At 35.9% G+C, this 25,364-nt stretch overlaps 1 protein-coding gene across 2 annotated transcripts in view; it reads right to left on the reverse strand.

Annotated features, from left to right (window-relative positions):
• The window catches only part of TAF4B (TATA-box binding protein associated factor 4b), a 111,251-nt gene that overhangs the window by 73,997 nt on the left and 11,890 nt on the right, over positions 1-25,364 (reverse strand). For both annotated transcript variants that reach the window (XM_065889794.1, XM_065889795.1), the window contains exons 3-9: positions 24,239-24,346; positions 18,849-19,010; positions 18,619-18,741; positions 16,632-16,721; positions 13,206-13,820; positions 5,108-5,240; positions 4,338-4,440 (exon numbers count right to left, since the gene is read on the reverse strand). In XM_065889794.1, coding sequence (XP_065745866.1) covers positions 4,338-4,440; positions 5,108-5,240; positions 13,206-13,820; positions 16,632-16,721; positions 18,619-18,741; positions 18,849-19,010; positions 24,239-24,346 — 1,334 coding nt within the window. The remainder of the gene's footprint in view (positions 1-4,337; positions 4,441-5,107; positions 5,241-13,205; positions 13,821-16,631; positions 16,722-18,618; positions 18,742-18,848; positions 19,011-24,238; positions 24,347-25,364) is intronic.

The raw sequence follows: 25,364 nt of genomic DNA on the forward strand, positions 1-25,364 counted from the left end.
GAAAAGGAGAAAATATTTTGACATGAATAAAAATGAAAATGAAACACTATAATTGGCTGGATGCTAACTCAGTACTTAGGGGGTTTATAGTTTTAAATGAGAAGCAACTAAAACCCAACATAAGGAAAAGAAAGGAATATTTTTTATAAGTCAATAAAATAGACAAAAGATGAACAGATAAAAACAATAAAATCGGGCTTCCCTGGTGGCACAGTGGTTAAGAATCCGCCTGCCAATGCAGGGGACACGGGTTCAAGCCCTGGTCAGGGAAGATCCCACATGCCGGTGAGCAACTAAACCTGTGCACCACAACTACTGCGCCTGCGCTCTAGAGCCTGGGTGCCACAACTACTGAGCCCACGTGCTACAACTACTGAAGCCCATGTGCTTAGAGCCTGTGCTCCACAACAAGAGAAGCCACCGCAATGAGAAGCCTGTGCACCCCAACAAAGAGTAGTCCCTGCGTGCCGCAACTAGAGAAAGCCTGTGTGCAGCAACAAAGACCCAGTGCAGCCAAAATAAATTAATTAAAAAAAAAAGTAAAATCAAAAGTTAACTTTCTAAAAACACTAAACAAAACTGAAAGAAACATATCAATGAAAAGAGAGAGTATTACTACAAATCTTACAGATATTAAAAGGATAAGGGAATAAAATAAACAGCTATATGCCCAAAAAAGTCAACAACTAAGATAAAATACACAAAATCCTTTAAAAAAAAAAAAGCATGATACTATGTTACCCTAAAGAATCTACAAATATTAAAAGGAAAAGAAAGTAGCAGCACAGTTTCATTTCAACAAATTTAAAAGTAAGATGAAATGTACAAAAACCTTAAAAAATGCAACTTTCTGAAATTGACATTAAGATGACAGAGAAAATCATTTATAGATGAAACTGACTTTCTTATCAAAACCTTCCCCCAGGGGACTTCCCTGGTGGTGCAGTGGATAACACTCCATGCTCCCAATGCATAGGGCCTGGGTTCGATCCCTGGTCAGGGAACTAGATCCCACATGCATGCCGCAACTAAGGAGCCCACAAGCCACAACTAAGGAGCCCACCTGCCGCAACTAAGGAGCCCACCTGCCGCAACTAAGACCCAGAGCAAACAAATAAATAAAAAAACAAAAAAAACCAAAACCTTCCCCCCAAAGAAAACAAAAGACCTATTTAGTTTCAAGGGTAAATTCATTCGTATATTTAAGGAAGAAATAATTTCTACTCAAAGGTTTAAAATGAAGGAGAGGGAAAAACATCATACAACTCATTTTTGAGACCAGCATAACCACGTACCAAAATCTGGCAAAGACACCATAAGAACAGAAAACTATACACCAGTATCCCTAAAGAACATACATATAAAACCCTTAAAATATTAATCAAATCAAATGCAGCAATATATAAAAAGGATAATAATACTTCAGCAATACTAACATTCAAACTATTTTTTTAAAAATCAGTGTAATTCAGAATACCTTGTATTATTTAAAAAATGAATGACCATCTTAAATAGATGAAGAAAAAGTGCATGACAAAATCACTCAATTTAAAAATGGGCAAAATATTTGAACAGACATTTCACAAAAGGAGCTACACAAATGGCCAATAAGGACATGAAAATACACTCAGCATCTTCATCAACATGGGTTTGAACTGCATGGGTCCACTCATACACAGATTTTTTTCAGTAAATACACACAGTAGTAGATGATCTGGAGCTGGTTGAATCCGAGGATGCAGAACCACAGATATGTTGGGCAGACTATAGAACCTGAGCATCTGCAATGGGTCCTAAAACCAATCCCACCGCAGATACTGAAGAATGAGGGTACAGCTAAATACCAACTACAATAGTTACAACTTTAAAAGCTGCAGTTTATCAATTGTTAGCAAGGATATGGAACAAATTCTCATACTTTGCGGGTAGGACTGTAAATGGAACAACCACAAAGGAAAACAGCTTGGCAGCTTCTTATAAAGTTAAACATACACCTACTAAATGATTCAGCATTTTCATTCATATCTTTATGTAAGTAAAGGGAAAACTTATGTCCATACAAAGACTTGGATACAGGTGCTCCTAGCAGCTTTATTCATAATAGCCAAAAACTGGAAACAACCCGCATGTCCACCAATGGATATAGAGACAATTCAGTACAAACAAATGCAGTAGTCCCATACAGTGGAATACTACTCAGCAATGAAAAGCAACAAATTACTAATACATGCAACAACACTGCATGTATATCAAACACATTATGCTGAGCAAAGGAAACCAAACATAAGAATACAAATTATATGATTCTGTTGATTTGAAACCCCAGGAAAGACAAATCTACAATGATAAGAAGCCAATCAGTGGCTGCCTAAGGTATAATGGGGGGACTGGCTGGGAAGTCTCACAAAGGAGGCTTCTGAGGTATTCAAAGTATTCTATGTATCTTGACTGAGGTACTGGGTACATGAATTTAGCCTTTTGTCAAAACTCACTGCACTGGAAGACAATGATGACTTCCTAGGTCACCATCTTCCAACATTTACTCCCCAAAACAATACAGAACAACAAAAACCACAGCCTCAGCATAACTTGAAGACAAAGAATACCCAAACTTCAAAACAAGAATAAGTGAAAAAGGAAAACAATTCCCAGTGCATACTTTCTTGTCCTATTGCGACCAATTTCCCAACCCACTCACCCCCACCTCAAAGGCTTTGGGTAAAAGGAGACTAAATAAAAACTGCAGAAGAGACACCAGAGAACTAGTGGCAGGCATAAGGATGAAATAATGGTTGTCCTGGTAGATCAAAGTATGGACTACATTCAATTAATTTCATCCAAACAAGAGATGACTAGGAAAACTTCAGAGAACAGATTGAAGGTGAGCATTTTAATATAAAAGTAGAACTACAACTAAAATATAGGTGGGGATGAGGAAGGAGGACTAATGTACAAATATTTATATATTGTGACAAATAATGCAACTAAAAATGGGAGAAGATAGAGAAAAAAGAAAATAGAATATCCACACACTGATTTTTAAATAATCAACTGGTAGAAATTAAAGAATATCAATCCAAGGACAAACATAAGACTGTAAAACTTCTAGAACAAAGCATAGAAGAAAATCTTTGAAACCTTGGGTTACACAAACATTTCTTAGACAAAACATGAAAAGCATAACCTATAAGAGAAAAAAATTAATGAACTAGACTTCAGCAAAATTAAAAACTTTTGCTCTGTGAAAGACACTGGTAAAAGAATGATAAAACACACCACAAAGAAAATACTTCCTAATCACTATGTGACAAAGGACTTGGATCTTGAATATATAATGAACTCTAAAAACTCAATCATAAGAAAAAAAACAACTCAAAGGAAAAATGGGCAAAAGATCTGAATAATACACACTTCACCAAAGAAGATAGTATAAGGATAGCAAATAAGCATAAGAACAGATGCTCAACATCTTAAGTCATTAGGAAAGTGAAAATTAAAATGACAATAATAACAACCACTATACACTTATTGGAATAGTAAAAATCAAAAGAATTGGCAATAACAAGTACTGACAGAGTTGGAGTGCAACTGGAACTCTCATCACTGCTGGTGGGAATGCAAAAGTAAACAAAGTAAACAACTTTGGTAGTTTCTTAAATAGTAAAACACATACTTACCTAATGACCCAGCAATAATACTCTTAGATATTTACTACAGAGAAATCAAACCTATGTTCACATAAAAATCTGTATGTAAATGTTTACAGCAACTTTATATAGAATCATTAAAAAACTGGGAACATCCTAATGTTCATCAACAGGAAAACGGATAAACAAATTTACATTTAGACAATGAATGCTGCTCACCAGTACAAAAGAACAACCTTCTAATAATCAAAATGATGTAGATAAATCTCAAAACAATGCTGAGTGAAAAAATTCAAATGCAAAAGAGTATATAATGTAATTTTCCATTTATGTAAAGTTCAAGAATGGACAAAAATGATCTATGGTGATGGACATAAGAACAGTGGCTGCCAAAGGCAAGGGTTGGAAGTCATTGATTTGAAAGGAGCATAGAGATGATGGATATGTTCGGCATCTTGGTCTGAATTATGATTATACAGGCATATGTTCGTCAAAATTCACTGAGCTCTACATTTAAGATTTGTGCACTTTACTGCTTATAAATTATACTCAATAAAGTACTGTTAGCTTTTTAAAAAGGCATCATTAAATTTATTTTATATAAGTATTATTCTGTCATCCCCTTCCTGTTTTTTAAAAAATTATTAATTTCTTAAACCAGACCAAGTTTTAACTATTTAATTTCTTTACCTGAAGGATGCTGTTCCATTCTCTTTTATTTTGCTTTTCTGAATAGATGACTGAAGTGACAGAACTTTACTTCCTGGCAGGGTAATTTGCTTTAGAATGGAAGCTATAAAATCAAAAGAAGAAAGAAAAGGTAAAATTTAAAAAAAGCAATCACACTACATTAGGAAAAATTCAGGACAAGTTATGTTTAATGCATATAGAATAATCAAAGAAAATTTCAAGCTGCCCTAGAACTATGTTTAAATTCAAACATGACAATGAATTTATTCCCTGCACAAGAAATCATAAAATTAAGACCTCTCCCATTTCTTTTTATATGGTCCTCAAATTGGCTAGAAAATTACCAGCATTATAAAAATATTATGCAGAAAAGGTGACAGAAACATGTTAATAATATATCCTTTATAGTGGTAGATTTAAAAAACACATAAAACCTCTTTTATTTGTAAGACTGACTTCCAAACATAGGGAAAGAAGCACATTTTAAAAAGAAATAAGACAATAGCAAATTTTATAAGTTAAAAAAAGTACTTTATTTACTAGTAGATTGTTTTATCTAGTTACAAAACACCATGAGTGGTGCTTCTTTAATCTAAAACAACATACACCCTTAAAAAGTGGCTATGTACAAAGAATATAATAAAGTTATCTTTCAGTCTTCTCTCACAGGCCTCAACTTAAAAGAAATCTCTCTTCTCTTAACAGTGCAAAAGAAAAGTACGGAAACCCATCCATCATGTTCCAAACCCAAGGGATGAGCCAGAGTCTACCTTGAGAAAACTGACTGGTAGGTACTGCAGTGCCCACTGTCACCTTCTGTCCAGATTTCTGGATGGTCAATGCTGAGGAATGGGAAAGTGTGGTCACTTGTTTTGCAAGGCCTCCTGAAGGCTGCTGGACTACCTGAAACAATGAGAATTATTAATACAGTCATTCAACTAGACCTGCTTTAGGAAAGAACAAGCTTTCAATTGTAACAATAGAACAAATGATTAGGCTCACCTAACTAAATATACCTTTATCGTAGCATCACAAGAAAGCCTACTTAAAATTTAAATTTGTATGTAGCAAAATTATCTTACTCAAAAGTGAAAAACATGACTATCTCACACTATAATTTTCAGAGTGTAATTCAAATTTATATTCTGCTAAATTTAAATCTCCAAATAGACCCTATTTTCATCTTTTAACTTAACACAGAAAATTTCAAACACATACAAAAGCAGAGGGAACAATAAAATGAAACCACCTATACCATTATTACCCAGCTTCAACTATGTAATTCTTGACCAATTTTATTTCATCTATATCCTTACCCACTTCTCCCCACTCTCAATTATTTTAAAGCAAATCCCAGATATATCTTTTTATCCATAAATATTTCAAAATATACCTCTAGAAGATGATGACTTTCAATCGGTTGTTTTTTTAAAAGTATCTGAAAGATAACAATGCTACAGGCATTCTCCAAGATAACAGTTCAAGAAATCCAGAGGGTGAGGGTTGGGGATAAAGGAAGAGAAATTAAAGTAATAGCAGGGCCTTGTTTATAGCTTCAAAGAAGAAAAAACAGAATAGCAGAGTTTCATTTTTTCACTTCAAAGAAAAAAAACAGTCACCATGTATTTGAGCCAGCTGTTGAGAGCGAACTATTTATAAGTCCTCAAACTCATATATGGCTAATATAAATGATCTAGGAGGTAGACTTCATAATGGAATTCTGGAGGTATAATTTATTCTATACTCTAATTTTTTGTAAATAAAATTGTCTAGTGCATATTACTAAACAAAAGTAACTTACAAGAAATCCAAAATGTCCCAATAAATAATCTTATAGGAACCAATGTTCCTAGAGAAAAAATACAAGTTGGAATAATCCAATTGCCATGATTCTATGAGAACAGACTCTTGAAAGAGAGAAACAACTCTTGAAAACAATGATATATTTCAGTTGAGATCATACTTATGTATTGTAAAGTCCTAGGAAACAGATTTAAATTCTATAAAGTAATACACATTCAGAGTCCCATTTATGCATTCAGAGTGAAACTCAAAAGAAAACAGAAACACTCCTAACAATTCTGGCATACCTCCCTATTGTTCATATTTTCTTCCTTGATATCTTTTATTTGGTATTCTTTTCAGTATTTTAATTACAAAAGATAGTAATAAAATGTTATTAGAAATTTGCTTATGAGTTAGTCTTCATACCATTTTTGATGGGTACTCAAAAATATTAAAAAAAAGTAACAGCCTAGAGATCAGCCCCTGAGGTGGAAGGAGGCTCTATGCCTCCTGGGGTCCTGCCAGGAGGGGTGGGGGCATGGAGGCCAGAAGACCCCAGCATCAGCATGTGGCCCTAGCACAGAACAAGCTGGGGAAGGCAAGCCTTGGTGCCTGCAGGAGGGCTCCCAGGCCAGGGATGTGTGTGGCTCAGCCTACAGCCCACTCCAGGGCAAGTTCATGCAGGGAGCAGGAGGCAAATGTGGCAACTGATTTAATAATCCTGGATACCCATCACTCCTCATCCTAATGAGGATGTACCAATGAGGATGTATGCTACCAAGTGCACCTAATACACTTGGGATCACATGTGCAGTATATTCCTGCACACTTGCTGAGCAAAATAAAATACAATGAGAAAGTATAAAACAGTTCAGTAGTCTTCTTTCAAAGAAAGTACCATTTTTAGACCACAATATTAGGCATCTTATGGACACTGATATTAGAGAGATGGAAATTGGCCCAAAGATGATACATCTGCTCTTACTTGGCAAGCAAAACAAAGAGCTATTATATTTTTAAAAACATGTCCTTTATTTACTTTCCCTCCAAAAAAACCACTAGAAAAGAAGAAGAGTAAATAGTACATACCTTAGCCTTTTCTCTTGACAAGTCAAGTTCTGATGTTTTACTAGGATGTTAATTTAATGTTCTATAGTTTATAGAAACTGCAGGTCTAGAGCTACACAATATTCTTCAGGTGACAGCTATTTTTTTTTTACATTAATTATGATTTTTACACTAACTATGATCTGGAATATCTGACATGGAACTGTTCTTAAATTCCATAAGGAAAGGAAGCAAACAAACACAAGTACAGATTAAACTAGTAGATGAAAACACCCTTCACACTCTGCTTTCTCTATATTTCGACCCCACCAACTCCTCTGTTCATAAATACACAGCAATCAAATACTTAGCTCTAAATAACTCAAGCAGTACATGCACACAAAGTTACTAAAGGGTAATACCTCCTCTAATTTTTATATAGTATTCAATATGTGATTACTGGCACACACTCACTGAGGTTGAGTTCTAGAAAACATAGGGCCCCAAATGAACAAAAACTGTAGTATAAAAAGTCAGGAAATAGGGAATCCCTGGTGGTCCAGTGGTTAGGACTCTGTGCTTTCACTGCCGAGGGCCTGGGTTCAATCCCTGGTCGGGGAACTAAGACCTCGCAAGCTGCGCAGCATGGCACCCCCCACCCCAAAAAGTCAGGAAATACATGTTAGTTGCCACTATTTCTTAGGAACAGCCAAAGTGTGGTTCTTGTGCCACTACTCATATTCTGGGACAAGCATACATCCCTAAATACCACCATTTCTATATACCCACATGCAGCCTTAGAATCTTTCTTAACACAGAGGTCCAGTAAAATCCTATAATGAGAGTTGAAATGTATTTGCCATGCCCAATCTAGATTAAAATTCAACCTTGGCAACCTCAGAATATGCTGTTTTTTCAAAGGGCCTTCTAACCACTTTTTAAAATTTGCCCAAATGAATTCTTAATTATATTACCAGCTTTTATAGAAATCAGTAAATGCTGCTTCAAATCGAGAACTTATAAATTTCTGTTAAAAAAGTTAAATGTGCTTATTTGTATGATGATTTATATGAACTTTAACAACAAGCAAAACTAATCTGTGGGAGTCATTGCTTCTGGAGGTACACAGGTGGGGACTGACTGGGAAGGGACAAAAGGGAACTAACTGCAAGGTGATGGTAACACTCCATATCTTGAAAGGGTTTGAGTTACACAGAGGTAAGCATTGTCAAAACTTATCCAATGTTACATTTAAAATTTGTGCACATCACTGAATATAAATTTTAGTTAAAAGGAAGAATACAGTAAACAAATATTGATTGGTAGTTAATGATATGCATGCATTAAAATTGTTTAATTTTTTTAGGAAGAAACCTTTGAAATGTATCAAAAATTAAGATTGATAGGTGGATAAATCAAGTATAGTAACTGTAAATAGTGGAATCTAGGTGGTTGGTATATGCGTGTTCACTATAAACTTCAACTTTGCTATGTTTGGAAATTTTCATAATAAAACATTTTCTTGAATAAGGCAAAAATAAGACAACATACACACTGTAAATATTGTCTCTAAATAGTCTATTTTCCATAAATTCTAATGTATCCTCACCAAACTAAAACCTAAAAAAATATATTCTTCAATTAAATTTAAATGAACTGGCATTAATCAACCTATATATTAAGACTACTATATGAACCCTGACTAAATTATAGTCCATGAAGATTTTTCGACGTAACTCCTGATTATATATGGAAAATAAAGGGTAGTAGGCCTTACTTGGATTCAGCCTCTTTACCAAATCTTTCATTTGTCCTATTTGACAATCAACAACTGAATTCTACCTCTCCTGTCACTCTTAACAGCATGCTAAGAAGAAAAAAAAGACAAACTGATTACTTAAGTCTGGATCGTAGTAGATCAGTCCAATATGAAACTGACAGTGAACTACTTGACCCAATAAAACAATAATCCTTGTTTTGTTTCCCACTCAATTTTAATTTCAACTTCTTTAACAAAAATACTGGCCACCAGCACACTCAGAGACTGAAATTTATACCTTGAAAATGTTTCTCCTTCAGTGAGAAGTGAAGACAGAGACAATCAGCAGAGTTAAGCCTCACAGAGCATTTCATATAAAAATGTGTATTCTGAAATTCTTTAATGATTCCCTACTTCAAAATAATTAGGTACGAGACAAAAATATGATGCAACAACAACAAATTTTTTCTAATATTCTGGGTCAATTTATTTTAGGAGATCAGTTTTACTTCGATGAAACTGAAAATTACATTAATAATATACTGATAATTAGTTGTTTTTCTCTTATATCCACAAAACAGTAATAGTTGGAGAATGATTGTTGAACGTACTTGGCCACTTACTTATCAAATGTCTACAATTCTGTTAAGAAAGAAATGCAAGTAATAGTCACCTGGGGAAATATATATCTGAAATAAGGAAAATATCTATGATAATACTACAACTTCCTGCCCTATCTCCAAATAAAATTTTTTTTAAAGATTTTACACACACACACACACACACACACGATTACTAAGAGTAACAGTATTCAGTTTACTCTCTAAAACTATACACCTTTTTTCTAAAAAAAGAAACCCAGAATTTTCTTTCTCATTCATTTTTGTTCACACATGTGGATTTGAGAAGCTTATTAATTTTTTGTGTTAAAATTAGTTATTAAAATTTATCAAAATTTAATTTAAAAAATGATGAGACATTAAAATTTAGCTCTTTTAAATTAAATTAACTTTTCTAATTACATTTAAACTGAATTACTATGACAATGTTTAATTTAAATTAAATTTAGCTTTTGCTCAATTATGTGTAAAATAATTTTTTCACCAATATTGTAAGGAAAATTTTAAGCATCAAAACTCCTGAAAGCTTCTACTTATTATCTATCCACCACTGGTAGATTCTAATCCAATTCATCCACTCTCTTTCATTAACTTTTTAAAAAAGGTAAAAATGTCAAGCTCTGCTTAGTTGTAGTATATAACATCCTATAATAGCTGCTATGCCAGAATTGGTAGACAACCAATAAGATTTATCATTTAAAAGAATTAGATTCTTAGATGAAATCCGGGAACTACTGATTAGGTCCATATTTCAACAATTCAAGCATTTGAGGACCAAGATATACAAAGCACTATGTTGAACTACTGGTACAAAATGAAAAATTTACACCTAAAGAAAGTGTGAACAATCCTAGCTAATTTACTTGATGAGAACTTTAGCAGATCCCCAGAGGGTAACATACAAAAAAATCCATGAGATAGAAAAGATAACATGTGGTCATAAATCTAAATTTTTTAAAAAAAATTGGGAGGGGGGGTCTCTTTAATCTGGAATGAAAACATATACTTCATAAAATAATAACTGTACAAAATCTAAACCCTGCAATGGCAGATTAAGAGGATTCTCATACCTTGAAAGTGTGATATTTAAAACATCTTATCAAGAAGGCAGGAAACCTATACAACTCTTTAGGAAAACTAGACAAGCTAGAAAAAGATAAAGTATTAACAGGGATTTTTAAATTCATGATTATTAAAGGAAATAAATCACACAAATTTTATACCTAACATTGAAAAACACAGCCATACTTCTACTGTTCAGACCACTTTTGGCGATTGCATCCTGAGTTACATGGACCACAGATTTGAACTAGCGTGGCAATTCTCGTATTTTAAATAATTATTTACCATATTTCTTACAAGCTGCATTGAATACTTTATGTTTCTAGCACCCGGAGTGTTTTCCTCCTCACTTAGACAGACCTAGGATTAAACTGGACTATGGTTTATAATGAACTCACTGATGATATTCTTAAATTACTTGAGTAATACTAATTCAAACTTAAGTAACATTAATTTTCTAAATTAGCTGATTTGAAAGAATGTCCTAGTTCAATCCTCTCTGTGGCATTACCATACAGAAAGAACAGCTTATGTTGTTCTGTGCCCCAGGTAAAAATTTGTTATAAAACAGATTACAATGCATCTTCGGTGTCTAGCTGCTCTGTTTCTGCCATTTTAAACAGGAAGATATGAATACTGACATCACATTTGTTGACTAAAATTGAAACAAAGGCCAAACAAGAAAACAGAATTCACAAGGAAAATATATTCCCCATTCTTTTAAGAATGAAAGCAGGAAGTTTAAAAATCCCTAAAATTTACCAGTGGATTTTGTTACATGTTTTTCTTGATTGAAACTGTTTCTAATGTATAACAAGGTAAGCCTATAAAATGTAAATGCTGTCAAGATGTTATTACCTGACAGTTTTCCATTTCAGGACCCTCTAGAAACCTAGAAGTTCTTGCCATAAGTGCCAGAATCTAATGGGAAAGACGCTGGGTTCTAGGCTGAGATCTATTACTTGTTGAGTGCCAGTGGATAGGTCCCTCACAATTTCTGGGATTCTTAGTTTTCTCCCTGCCTTGTCTTCATCAAAATTATTTCAAAATCCATACTGCATACAAGACATGTTTTAAGACTCTATGTAGCTATAAAGTATTATTTCACTTAGGGGTGGATATGCTATAGATTTTCAATAAAGATTAGCATTTATTCAAGAATCAGCTATGACCCATAAAGAGGATTTCAATACTCTTAAGTGCTACCAAAAGAGACCTTTCACCAAGGCAATTACAGTTACAATGGTTCCCAAACCTGGCTACTCAGATCGATGTTTAAGAATCACTGCTTCTAAAGAAGGTTCGTCTCTGAGATTAAATGCAGACGCCCAAGAGAAACGCCACAAGGCAGGTACATTTCTCCACTTGAAAATCAGACGCAGAGTAGGAAGGGATGAAAAAAGATCAACACCCAGGAAATGATTATTACTTCCCACCGACCCAAGAGTTTTTTGACTGTTGTCCAAACCGATCTTTCCTCTTTCATTCTACACCTAAAGCTTGCCCTCTGCCTCAAAGACAATCATTCACAGATACTAATGTCTTCTCCTGATCACGTACACAAGGCTGGGAAGTTTACTTAGATTTTACTGTTCCAAAAAGCAGAAAAAACTAAAACAAAGAGATTCAAAACACAGCCTTTGACATGAAGGTTTTCAAAGAAGAACAAGGGCAATCACCAAAAATCAAAAGAACAGTTAGTTCTGTTACAGTATAAGGTAGGGGAGAACTTTACTTTAAAAATGCGATTTTTAATTAATTCACCATGTACTATCTTCCACAGGATAACAATACTTTCAGTCTTCCGATAAAACACGCCTTGAGTGAAGTAAATCTAAACACTAACAGATAAACAGCTAAAATTTCAGGTTTCTTCCACCCAAGAACTTCCCAATCTATAGGGTTTAGGAAGAAACACAACTTCTTACTCATCTACTCCCCTCACTTCTCTCTTCCTTCAGCACATTTTTAAAAGAAATGTTACCATAATATCACCTATGTAATAACCTTACCAAACATATTTAATCTGAATCTAGTCTTGAGGAAATGATTAGACAAAACAAAATAAAGGACACTCTGCAAAACAACTAGCCCAGGCACTTAAAATAGTACAACACAATGAACAAACACAAAAGGCTGAGAACTGTTCTAGATTAACGGAGCCTGAAAAAAAAAAAAAAAAAAAAAGACAAGTGTAATATGCAATTCTTTACTAGAAACATCAGGAAAAAAATTAGCTATTAAGGACATTGTTGGGACAACTGTAAATATTGTGCCAATATTAACTACCCATGTGTGATAATAAGTACGTTTGCAGTTATGCTAAAAAAAATCCTTTTCCTTAAGAGATATACAGTACTTAATGGCACAAAGTCAATTTCTGTAACCAACTCTTAAATGGTTCAGGAAAAAATTACATGTGTGTTTGTGTATGTGAATAGAGGGAGGAGAGACAAAGCAAACATGATACAATGTTAACAACTGGTCAGCCCTGGTCAAGGGTACACAGGGGTTCATTTTACTAGTCTTGCCAGTTTTCTGAATGTCTGAAATTTTCAAAAGAAGAAATGGAGGAAGAAATGAAATGTTACTCACTAGTTGTTTGACTTTAACTGCCTGTGGAATGCTGGCTGGTTGTGTAAGCACGGGGCCCGGCTGTGCAAGTTTGATTTGGACTGGAGTGCCAATGACAGGCTTGTCAGATGTGGTCCCAGCAGAAGTAACAACAGGTTTCACAGACGGAAGACATACAGCTGCTGCTGAGGTTTCTCCAAAAGTTACCGAGGGGAGGGCCAGTGTCACTGCTGTCCCAGAGACAACTGGCTTTTCAGGCTGAAGTGAGACTGCTGTCATTGTGTTCTGCAGAGATGTCACTAGCGGTTTTGGAGTCTGAAGCACAACAGTTCCAGCTGTTGTTCCTCCTGGCACAGCAGCTGGACCCACAGAATGAAGTGTCACAACTCCAGTTTTTGCTCCCCCTGGAGCAAGTGGATTCAGAGTTTGCACTGACACAGTTCCAGATGTTGCTGCTTCAGAACCAATTATGGGCTTTTCAGGCTGGACTGAGGAAACTACTGTTGTCACCACAGGAGAAGGCGTTACTGTTGTGGTACAGGTAGCAACGACCACCTCGCTAGAAGTCTGCTGAACACACTGCTGAATAAAGCTCTGGGAGTTAGGCATCAGTTGTCGCAAGGCAATCACACTTTTCTAGAAACAGAGGACAAAAAAGACACTGAAAACTAAATAAATGAGCTCTAGTAAAACAGAACTACTTTGTATGTCATATCTTTACAACATAAAATTAAAAGTATACCAACGTTTCAGTTGAGGAAATCTGTTATCAATCATTTATGTTCTGTCAATATCCAGGATATAATTTAAAGCCCCGAAGTGCTTCATTTTTCAATTCATAATTATTATGTCTCAGTATTAAACTTATTTTATATACTTCAGTATCAAATTGGTATCAAATATTAATTTGGTAAAATAAAACACTGTATCCTACTTATTTGTATTTATCTAAACCCCATAATAGATCACCCATAACTTCAGTATTTACAAGTTTGTTTACAGGACAGCAGAATCTAAAAAAAAAAGTTTTTGTTAAATAACTTCCAAACTTTGAGTAGAAACAGCCTTTACATCAAAATAAAATTAATAGAAAGAAGGTCAATTTCCTTAATTGAGCTAGAATATTTTCTGACTGGGTTTTAAGTTGGAGTCTACCTTTGTATCTTGCTAAAAAAAATAAAAACAGCTTAACCTATAAAGAAGGTTCTGCCTTTTCATCCCTGGGGTTTTTATCTACTTTTGTTTTTGAGTAAGAAAACAAGATGAAAAAGGAGGTGGTTAGTAGGTTATCTTTCAGTGAATTCATGAGCTGTTTTGGAAGATTTCCTTGTTTTGATACTTAAATTCAGTCAGATTGCCTTTACTTAAGAAGCAAATGAGAACTATTGCTTCTCTTCCCTTTCCTTCTAGTTACTTTTTACTTTTTTTTACTTAAATAGATTGAGAATATTTTAATCTGAAGGTTTTCAATTATATGTATCTATAAATAGTATCAAAAGAAAGAAACAAAAAGTCTTTCACGCTCTTTTCCCAAACTTTAAAAATGGTAGAAAACAGGGGCTTCCCTGGTGGTACAGTGGTTGAGAGTCCGCCTGCCGATGCAGGGGACGCGGGTTTGTGCCCCGGTCTGGGAGGATCCCACATGCCGCGGAGAGCCTGGGACCGTGAGCCATGGCTGCTGAGCCTGCGCGTCCGGAGCCTGTGCTCCACAACAGGAGAGGCCACAACAGTGAGAGGCCCACGTACCGCAAAAAAAAAAAAAAGGTAGAAAACAAGCTGCTTTGGAAATACATGAACAAATGAAGTGATTTGATTAATTAAATTTAAGCAAGAAATCTAAGATGGGGGAGACCTGAAAAAAACACAACTGGAAAGAAATGATAAAGTAATAAGACTTAAAGAGACAACAATAAAAACATGTATGTTGAATTATCTCTTGATCACCTGGCCAGAGTTAAGTCTAAATGCCGAATCCCTTATCCCTATGCAAAGTCCAACCTCCAGAGCGCTCAAGGATGTGAAAAAAATATTCTCAAGAAAAAACCGTAAGGCTTAATAATAGTCCTCAGAAAACTGATACAAAATGCAAGTACTTAATGGTAATATTTAGTAACTTCAAGGGAGTGTTACATAGCCAGTAGAGTCAGGCTAAATTCTAGACCTGTGTGTTTGATCAAAAGTTAAGTCAATTTAAACAATTTTCTCATCTCCAAAATGGAAAATACTATACCATCTAGCACCTATTGTCAAAAGACTGATATGAAAATTAAGTCCAAACAATGCAAATTATAAGTGAAGTAGCTAGCAAAGCACAGAACACATAGTAGGTACTTTCTTATTTCCCTCCTTCTCCCCCTCAGTGTCTCCAGTGAGTATGAAACATAGATACACTAAACAGAGTTGTCAAGTGTCACGTAGAGCACCTACAGCTCACAGAACTTTTACATTGAAAGGGACCCAAGAAGAACTGCAGCTAACTTCTCAATCAAGAGGGTCACCCGAAAACAGGCCTCTAGTCATTTGATGTTCGGTACTGCACTGACCCTTCAATCTTCCCTTCCCCAGATTAAGTCTTCCCTGGCTAAAACATTCTCAGTTTTTTAGCCACATTTTATATCACATGATTGGCATCTTCCTAATCAACATGGTCAGCCTCCTAGGGACAATTTCCAGTTATTTTAATAGCCTTCTGAAAATGTGGTGCCCCATCTCCTTTCCCACTCTTCTTTCATGAGGCATCAAAAAGAGTCTTCCTCTATGAAGTCTCTTTCATCTCCCCTAGATAATTAAGCCAAATTTTTCTAAAGGCAAATGTTCGTTCCATTATTTCAAAATATATGGGATGAGTGTTTGGTTCACTAAAATCTCAGGTCTTTAATAACTTTATAAATTTCAATTCAATTCCTTTTCAGCTTCAAAATATCCAAAAGGAATATATTTTTTCAGCCTGCCAAACAGAGCTCTTGTTATCAAAGTTATTGTTCTCTATCAAAATCTATTTAATTCAATAAATCTTAGAGAAGAGTGTGTCTACTAACAATATAAATTAATTTTTAAAAATAATAGCTTTCTCCCTCCAAGAAAAATAATAATAATAGATTTCCCACTAAATTTGGTACCATGTGGTTTACTACTTCTAAGAGAATAAGAGTCATCAGGACAAAGCGGAGACACTATTTTTTTTAAAGTTAAGAATCTTTGAGAATACAAGCATCAAATAATATAATCATTAAGTTATGTTCATGAATGAGATGTTACTTCTGTTTTCTCAATGTGTTCCAATGCAAAGAATATGAATGTGCTTTACAGATTACAACAGCCCTGAGAGATTTCTTCTACTGTTACTATCTTCACATTAAATTGCTGTCACATTGAAATATTCAAATTTTAAATTACTTTAAAGTAATCTAATTCAAACTATTTCTTCAAAGTAACACATAACTCTACCTTAAGGAAAGGAACTAGGTGAGGCTGAGGTGAAGACTTGAGTTCAACATACAGTTGTCTAGTAAATTCTTCTGCTTCAATTTTTGCATCCTGAGGAATGGAAGAAAGAAAACACTTTTAGGTCTACAAATATTTTACAAGAGGAAAAGTGTGTGGTTCATGATTGTAGACATAGCAAACTTTGAACAGTAATAAAGTCAAAGTCTATCATTAAATAGGGGCAGTTTTTTCATGTCCCCTACAAAATAAACATAGAGATGTTTTTTCATACAGAATACAATGAAGAGATTATTATTATTATTTTTTAAGATCCCAGTAAGCAAAGTGAGAGAAGAGCTGGCTGACTGGATAAGGTGATAGTACTACAGTCTGTTAAGAACAATTAAGAAGTAAAGACACAGGAGTCCTACACTTCTTAGGGTAGGAAATTGGAAGGTATTTGGTGTGGGGGCCTTGGATTTTTTTTGTTTTCTTTTCTCAATTTTTAAATTACTTTAACTGAGGTTAGACTGTATTTTATTATAAGGCCACAATAATAGATATGCTGTTGTTCCAAAGAACTTAGGAACCCTTCCATACTGGTTTGGACTCTAAACACTGCAGGGGTCTATGAGGTCTAAATTATTTTCACATTAATACTAATCATTTTTTTGCCTTTTTCACTGTGCTGAGATTTGCACTAATGGTACGAAAGCAACTGCTGGCAAGAAAGGCAATTGATAAAAAATTTAAATAGTTGTCGTCATACTCTGCATTGCTATGCATGTGTGGTAAAAAAGAAAAAAAAAATAGAGCCAGTTCCACTTTAAAATGTCCTTCACAGAACAGTAAAATTTAATTTTACTAAATCTTAACCCTTTAGTAGACATCTTTTAAAAATACTGTGTGCAAAATAATGGGAACCATACATACAGTAGACCAAAGTAAGATACTCAAGGAAAAGCACTTTGTGATTGAGTTGCTAGCTGAGCTAGCTGCTTTTTTTCATTTACTGGAAAGAATATCAAACCAGCTGTGGTTATTCACATTGGGGTATTTTGAGAGACACTCTCTCAAAAAACAAACGACCGAAGCCTGTCACTGTAAGGAAAACAACTGATGGTTTTTGTTGCTAATGATAAAAATCAGAGCTCTCAAGCCAAAATTAGAATTTTGGAAAATTTGTAACCACAATCCTGAGCTTGATCCTTGGAAAATTTGTAACCACAATCCTGAAGCTTCGGTACAGCTTCCCTGTACTGAAAAAATTTTCTGATGCGATTGTTAGATTACAAGTATGATTTTTCGATATCTTAATGAACAAATCTGTCAACATTTGGAAGATCTATACAACTCAGCGAACCAATTATTTTCCAGACAACCAAATGTGAGCTGTTACATTTGGGTGAAAGATCCATTCAGGGTACAAGACAAACCAGTGTACTCTAAAGAATATCCATAATGATCTGGAGAAAAGCTCTTAAAATACTTTTCCAACCACCTCTTTTCATGAGGCCAAATATTCTCCAAATACTAATAAGTTTTTATTTGACCAAGTAGTCAACCTTCTCTCCAAAGCTCTTTTTAGGCTAAGTGAAGCAAGACTAGCAAACATAAAGTAATACAGTCGGCCCTTCATATCCCCCCCACGTTTTGCATGAGCAGATTCAACCAACTAAGGGCTGGTGTAGTACTATATTTACAATTCACAGTTGGTTGAATCCACAGATGCGGAACCCACAGATAGGGAGGGCCAACTATGGGACTTGACCATCCATGGATTTTGGTATCCTCGGCCGGTCCTGGAACCAACCCCCATGGATACTGAGGGACGACTGTATAGACTAGATTTACTAGTCTAAGATTTATAATCATTACAAAGCTTTCAATAAGCAAAAGCAAAGGTTATCCAAAAATGCACTTAAGATAAATCTCATTTAAAAATATTTATTTCTCATTTAAAACGTGTTCTACGGCTGCTTACAGAGCTTTTATAGTCCCAACTTACCAAAAGTTGTTCCACCAACTTCTTCACATTCTGCCCCATCTCTGGGGACTGTGATCCGCTACACGCTAGTTTTATTAACATTGCGAGGAAGTTCTTACATTTCTTCACATTTTCTAGCATCGTCTAAATATAGAAGTATAAACAAACACTCACAAATGTTAGCTAGAAAATACACTTAAAGAAAATTTGTAAAGGGTTCTATTTATGTAAGGTACAAGGGAGAGCGTTACCGGAGAAAGACTAGTCTGAGCAGTGGCTGAGTTCTCTGCTGTGAGACTGGGCTCACTTGAGGGGGTGGGTGGCGCTCCCAAACTTGAAGGCTTCAGGGTAGCCACAGTATTCAACGGCTTTGCAGGGGTCACTGTGACAACACTGGTTGGCACAGCCACAGACTGAAAGTAAAAGCGGTAGATATCGAGAGATGTATTACTATGATATGCATCATGGCGAGTGCCTCATTTCACACTTAGACTACAAATGGATCTTGACATCCTTGCTTTTATATTACGCTCTACTAGTCTAAGGCAATGTAACACCATTTACCAGCTCTGGACTCTGGCAGCTCTGGGTTTCATTCTCACCTACCTACCTATTTATCACTGACACCCAAGTGTTGACCTCAGGCAAGTTACTTTATCCTAACCCTCTGATTCCTGTTTGTAAAAAACAAGGACAGCAATGGTACCTACTATCCTGGGATTGTTTTTAAAAAACAGTGCCAAGCACGTAGTCCTCAAATATTATTAATACTTCTCCAAAAAAATTTGAAATAGTAAGTTTTTGTAAGAAAATATAGAATTTCTTATTTTATAATATTCTGCTTTTTATTAAGTATAAATCTGAGAGATCTATTGATAGTCTCATATTCAGATAAGCTGCTTTTATGTAGACTATTAGAAAAACAGTAATAGCTTTGTAATTTGTAATAACAAATATTACAAAATGTGATTATCTTATTTTCACACTGAAAAGAATTCCGGTTGTTTCTTCTATCCTCTATTAAGTGAGGTGTGATTATAGCACCACCTGCAGGATAAAAAGTTTAATATAAGAAATCGCAAATTGGGTAATAATTTAGACAAGCAGACTGAGATAAAGCAAGAATCTTACTTTAAAGACAAACACTAAAAGTTACAGAACATGAGTAAAGTTTGAGGGTAGGGGAGAGAATAGTATTTACAATTCACACAGAAAACTGAACAGTGCACCATCATTTTAATTTAAATACTTGTGTTCTACAGGCATAAAACACAAAAAGGTCAGGTTGTTATTACCCTCAAGAAACTTTCTTTCTGCAACAATTAATATAAGTGAATTCAAATATACATCAAAAATTTCCACTTTAGGGCTTCCCTGGTGGCGCAGTGGTTGAGAGTCCGCCTGCCGATGCAGGGGACACGGGTTCGTGCCCCGGTCCGGGAAGATCCCACATGCTGCGGAGCAGCTGGGCCCGTGAGCCATGGCCCGCTGAGCCTGCACGTCCGGAGCCTGTGCTCCGCAACGGGAGAGGCCGCAACAGTGAGAGGCCCGCATACCGCAAAAAAAAAAAAAAAAATTTCCACTTTAGAAAGACTGAAGCATATATTAGACAAGAATGTTTTGGAGGTAAAAAAATGGGAAAGAAATTTAAAACACTGATTAATGATGAAGATGAAAACTTATGAAATGTTAAGCAAAAAAGGTGAAATTAAAAATCATACCTAAATTAGTAGTTTTATTAAATATTAACAGATCTCAAAGACAACAATGAAAATGAAGTCTCCTTCTTAGTCTATCCCTGGTCCTGCTCTTCAAGGACAAGTACTGTACAGTTCCCTCTGAATCCTTTTGGAGATCTTCTAATAAACATTCTTAGGTTTATGTACAGTAAACACATACTCTTTTTTCAGTGAGTATGTTTTATACTCTACCATTAATTCTCTGTACTACTATATTTAAGAAAGTAATGTCGAACTTTAGCTGTTGACTATGATTACCTCACAGGACTGATGGGAGGGGTTCCTCAGGCGAGTACTGTCTCTCTTCCTTATGAAGCAAAATAAGGCCCAGCGAAATGTGAGCTCAGGAAAAAAGTCCTATTTTTTGTGAGTAGAAGAAGCATTTGTGGCACTCCTACTTTCCTTGCCAATATTTTATTCTGTCTCCAGCACAAAATTTGTCCTTCATAACTCTTTTTAATATAGCTACTACCTATACCTTACCAGATACCTGCAACTCTTAAGAGGCATGGAGAAATACACAATCCTGGTCTTACTCTATGTATATAATCACACTGCCGTAATGGACGGACTGTTTTAAACTCAATCATAAATCTCAATATTCTAGACCAGGCAACGCTATTTCCATGCTTTGCAAGACTGCACTGGCACTGATTAGGCATGTCTAGGGGACAGGAGAGAAAAGACCTGGGGTACATGTGAAGTAAATTGTGAAAATCAGTTATATTAATACACAAGAGTCAGTGAAATTAATTGTATACAAACTTAACAGACTAAATTGCCTTTTAAGGAGAGTCATCCAAGTTCTAGCTCCTTATTTCCAAGAAATGTCTAAAATTGAGATGCTTTACCTCTCAAAGTGGACACAGAAATTATTCACTAACTTCACTGATAATTTCTACTGCCTTAGCCTACCACTAAGGAGCAACTCAGCTTAAAAAATGCATCAATCTAAATTAAGAAAAGTTATACACACCCTGCATGGAAATAGCAACTGTAGACATATATATGGAAAAATAACCCAAGGAAAAGAATTAAACAACACATATATACCATTTTAGTACAACTATATGTACTAAATCTTTAATAAATAGATACAATAAAAAAATTGGGGGCTTCCCTGGTGGCGCAGTGGTTGAGAGTCCGCCTGCCGATGCAGGGGACATGGGTTCGTGCCCCAGTCCGGGAAGATCCCACATGCCACAGAGCGGCTGGGCCCGTGAGCCATGGCCACTGAGCCTGCGCGTCCGGAGCCTGTGCTCTGCAACGGGAGAGGCCACAACAGTGAGAGGCCCGCGTACCGCAAAAAAAAAAAAAATTGATTTACTCAAAATACTGTGGAAGTTGAAACCCCTTTCATAAAATAACTGTATTGTAAATTCTTCAAACTTCGTATTTTTCTGTTGCCTCAACATCCCTACAAACAGGCTGTGAACGCCTTGCCCAGGTGACCAGGTGCACCAGTGTGATAAGGCTGGTCCCCGCCACAAGTTCCCTTTCTGCTCTCCCAACTATGACATAATGACATTCAAACATACCAATGAAATCCCCTCACGTCTTTTACTTGTGTACTCCATACCAACCCTCAACAAAGGCACTTGCCCCCAGGTCCTCATTCCCTCTCAGATCCCCATTTGTTTGGTTGAGTCTGCACCGGTGCTCCTCCCATATGGCCCCCTGCATGTCGTTCCATGCCACCCTCTTCTAGGACCTGTCAGTATAGGACGTCTCTTTCACTTTCATATACCTTCCTGTGGTGTTATTTGGTGTCCACATCTGACTGATCAAAAACAAAAAAAAAAATCCCATTTTAAGAAACATAATTATTTCTTACAACACATAGCAGCTATCAGTAGGCCTAAATTCACCCTTTGGCCCAGTGATCTCCCCAGAATAACCTAAGGGCAGGGGGGCAGGGGGGAGGTGGAACCTAGAGTTTGAGACAATCAGCACAGAGGTCATTAAGAATATAGTTTCCAGAGTCAGATAGAGACCTTGGTTCAAATGCCCCCTTTGCTACATATTAGCAGAAATCATGCAAATTTCTTAACTTCTCTAAACTGATTTTCACCTACATAAAATAGAGATAACACTTCCTTACAGAATAGTCACAGGATGAAATGAAATGAGATGAGGGATGTAAAGCACTTAAAAAGTGTCCAACACATTAAGTGCTCAATAAATGGTAGCCATTATTAGCAAAAAAAAACAACAAAAACAAAACAACAACAACAAAAACTATGTCTAAAATCAGGTTCACTGATCACCATCTCTGTTAGAGGAAGTAATACGGTTAAGTAATTCTGAAACACCAAACACCATGTTTGATCCACAGCATGGGATTTCACATAACATGCTTCAAGAAGATGTACCTTCTATACAGCAAAGGAAGTACAACAGTGGTCCCATGATCATGGGATCCACTGATTATATCAAATATGGCATGATCCAGAAGCTGCCTGCCTAGTAAAGTATTAGGACAGTGTTCAGAAAACACAGGTGAAGTGCAAACTCAGAGACAATACTCTATGAAGATGGAATTCTATCCTCCATCTTCTAAGACTTAGTGCATACTCACTGAATCAAAAAATTCTATATGGTACTATGTCCCCAACAGGACAAATATATGAAGAACCAAGGAATCAAAGAGTAGAAGGAAGAACGGCTCCACTTATCATTATTCCCAAAGATCCACTGGGGGATCCTGTGCTTCCCATTCCTGCCAATAGTGGGCACACTTTCACCAAAGAACATAGCAAGAGTCCCTATAAACTAGACATCATGGCTGCCTCTTGGACACTTCAGGGTCCCTGTGTCCAGTGACCAACAGGAAAGAGAAGAGTCATTATCATGACAGGGGTAACTGACCTGACAACTGGAATAGGTAGGGTAGCTTTTACACAATGAAGGCCAAGAGGAGTTTATGCAGTGAATCCAGGTGATCCACTTAAGTGCCTCTTGGTATTTCCTTGCCCAATTGTGATGATAAATGGACAAGTGACACAACTCTTGCCTCAAAGGACTGTGGCAATTTGGACCTTGGATCCCTCAGGGATAAAAGTCTGATCACACTACCAGTTAAGACCCAGAAGAGTTGGTAGTTGAGTGTGGGAGGAATCTAGAATGGATGGTGGAGGAGGAAATGATGGTATCAGCTGCAGCACTGGGGACTGTAGTTCATCCTACTAACCTCTTCTTTGCTTCTCCAAGGAAGAAACCTATAGAAATCCAAGGAGAGCTGGTTTCCAACACATATGAGGAAGTAGATCCCAGCAATTCAAGGAGTAGACTGTGATACACCATCACAAAGGGAGATTTGTGTTATCCTAGCTGTTGGGAATGCTATTTAGACAGACGACAATTGTCAGCTCCTTCAGAGTCTGCTTCAGCTACAGAGAATTACCTGCCCATGAGCACAACTCTCCCTGGAGAGTCCACATCCTACGACTGATCACAGAGGGGAAATTATGGCTCAGCCAACCATGTTGGCACACAGTGGGACAACTCTGACGTGCTACACTTGCTCCAAAGCTCTCCATCAGGTTGGCTGAGGCTTTATTGGACCTGCATCTAGTTCAAACTCTTACTCTCCTTCCCTTCCACAGGTATGAATCCCTAATAAATATCCCATACACCAAAATTCTGTCCCAGCACCTGCTTCTAGACACTGTGACACATGAACATTAGATGCATTTGTATTAATTTAATACATTCAAATAAATCTGATATTCCAAGAATATACACCATGTTCATCTTGTGTTTCCCATACTTCTAACAGCTCCCAGTTTAATAAGTGTCCTCATATATCATTGAATTGCTCTCTTCAGGAAATAGCTAACAATAAATAATAACAAAAGATGAGAAAATAACCAGTGCGCACATGGCCACAAGTCACAACTTACTTGCACTGGGGAAGGCTTCGGAACAGTGGTTACCACAGTAGTTCCTATTTGTGCCAGTTGTTTAACAGGTGCCACAGCCACCTTCTTGATTAACTGTGAACTAGAATTCTTGTGGGGGAGGGGGAGATAGTACAGAGTCATCAGCATTAGTAATTTAAAATTAATCAGTACTATGGCAAACATCAAAACACTTTACCACAGCAAACTTCTTTGTTATAACTGTTTTTATAACCTCATGAATTTTATGCATATTTTCTACTATTAACCTAGCTGGTCAATTGGCCATTTCTTATTCCTAAAGAGGCAACTGATTAAACAGATAAATATCACAGTATTTCTGCATTAAAATATTGAATTTTACTCTTTGGCTCACACAGAAAACATATAGATACTTTTTTTTTTTTTTGGTCATTTCTATTGCTGGTATCCTTTTAGTCTTTTTTAAAAATAACTTTAATTAAACTTTATTTTTTGTGATATAATTGACATATAACATTGTGTAAATTTAAGGTGTACAATGTGATTTGATATATTTATATATTGCAGTGTGATTCCCACCATAACAACTATATCACATCACATAATTATCATTTTTCTTTATTGAAGTATAGTTGATTTACAGTATTATATAAGTTTCAGGTTTACAACATGTCAATTCACAATTCTTAATGGTTATACTCCATTTATAGTTATTTTAAAAGATTGTCTATATTCCGTGTTGTACAATATATCCTTGTAGCTGATTTATTTTATATATAGTAGTTTGTATCTCTTAATTCTACCTCTATCTTGCCCCTCCCCCTTAGATTCTTATTTAATATATTATTATAAACAAAAGTCTGCTAATCTATCTCCTCAACCCATAGCAAACAAGAAAGGGAAGGAGCAGCTATCATTGACAGATACAGAAATAGAGAAAATGACTGGCTGAGAACCTAGAATCAAATTATGAGAGACTGGGTTGGGGGAAACTGGCAAAGAATGATATTACCACAGAATACAATGGAACTTTTTATTAGGATGAGCCTGCTTCATCAAGAAAATACTATACTACATTCCACATTTTCTGTTTAACCAAAGAAAGATGCTCATAAAAATATACTTTTTAACTCTGGCACACACAGGA

This window comes from Phocoena phocoena, chromosome 13, assembly GCF_963924675.1.
Source record: "Phocoena phocoena chromosome 13, mPhoPho1.1, whole genome shotgun sequence".
Lineage (NCBI taxonomy): Eukaryota > Metazoa > Chordata > Mammalia > Artiodactyla > Phocoenidae > Phocoena > Phocoena phocoena.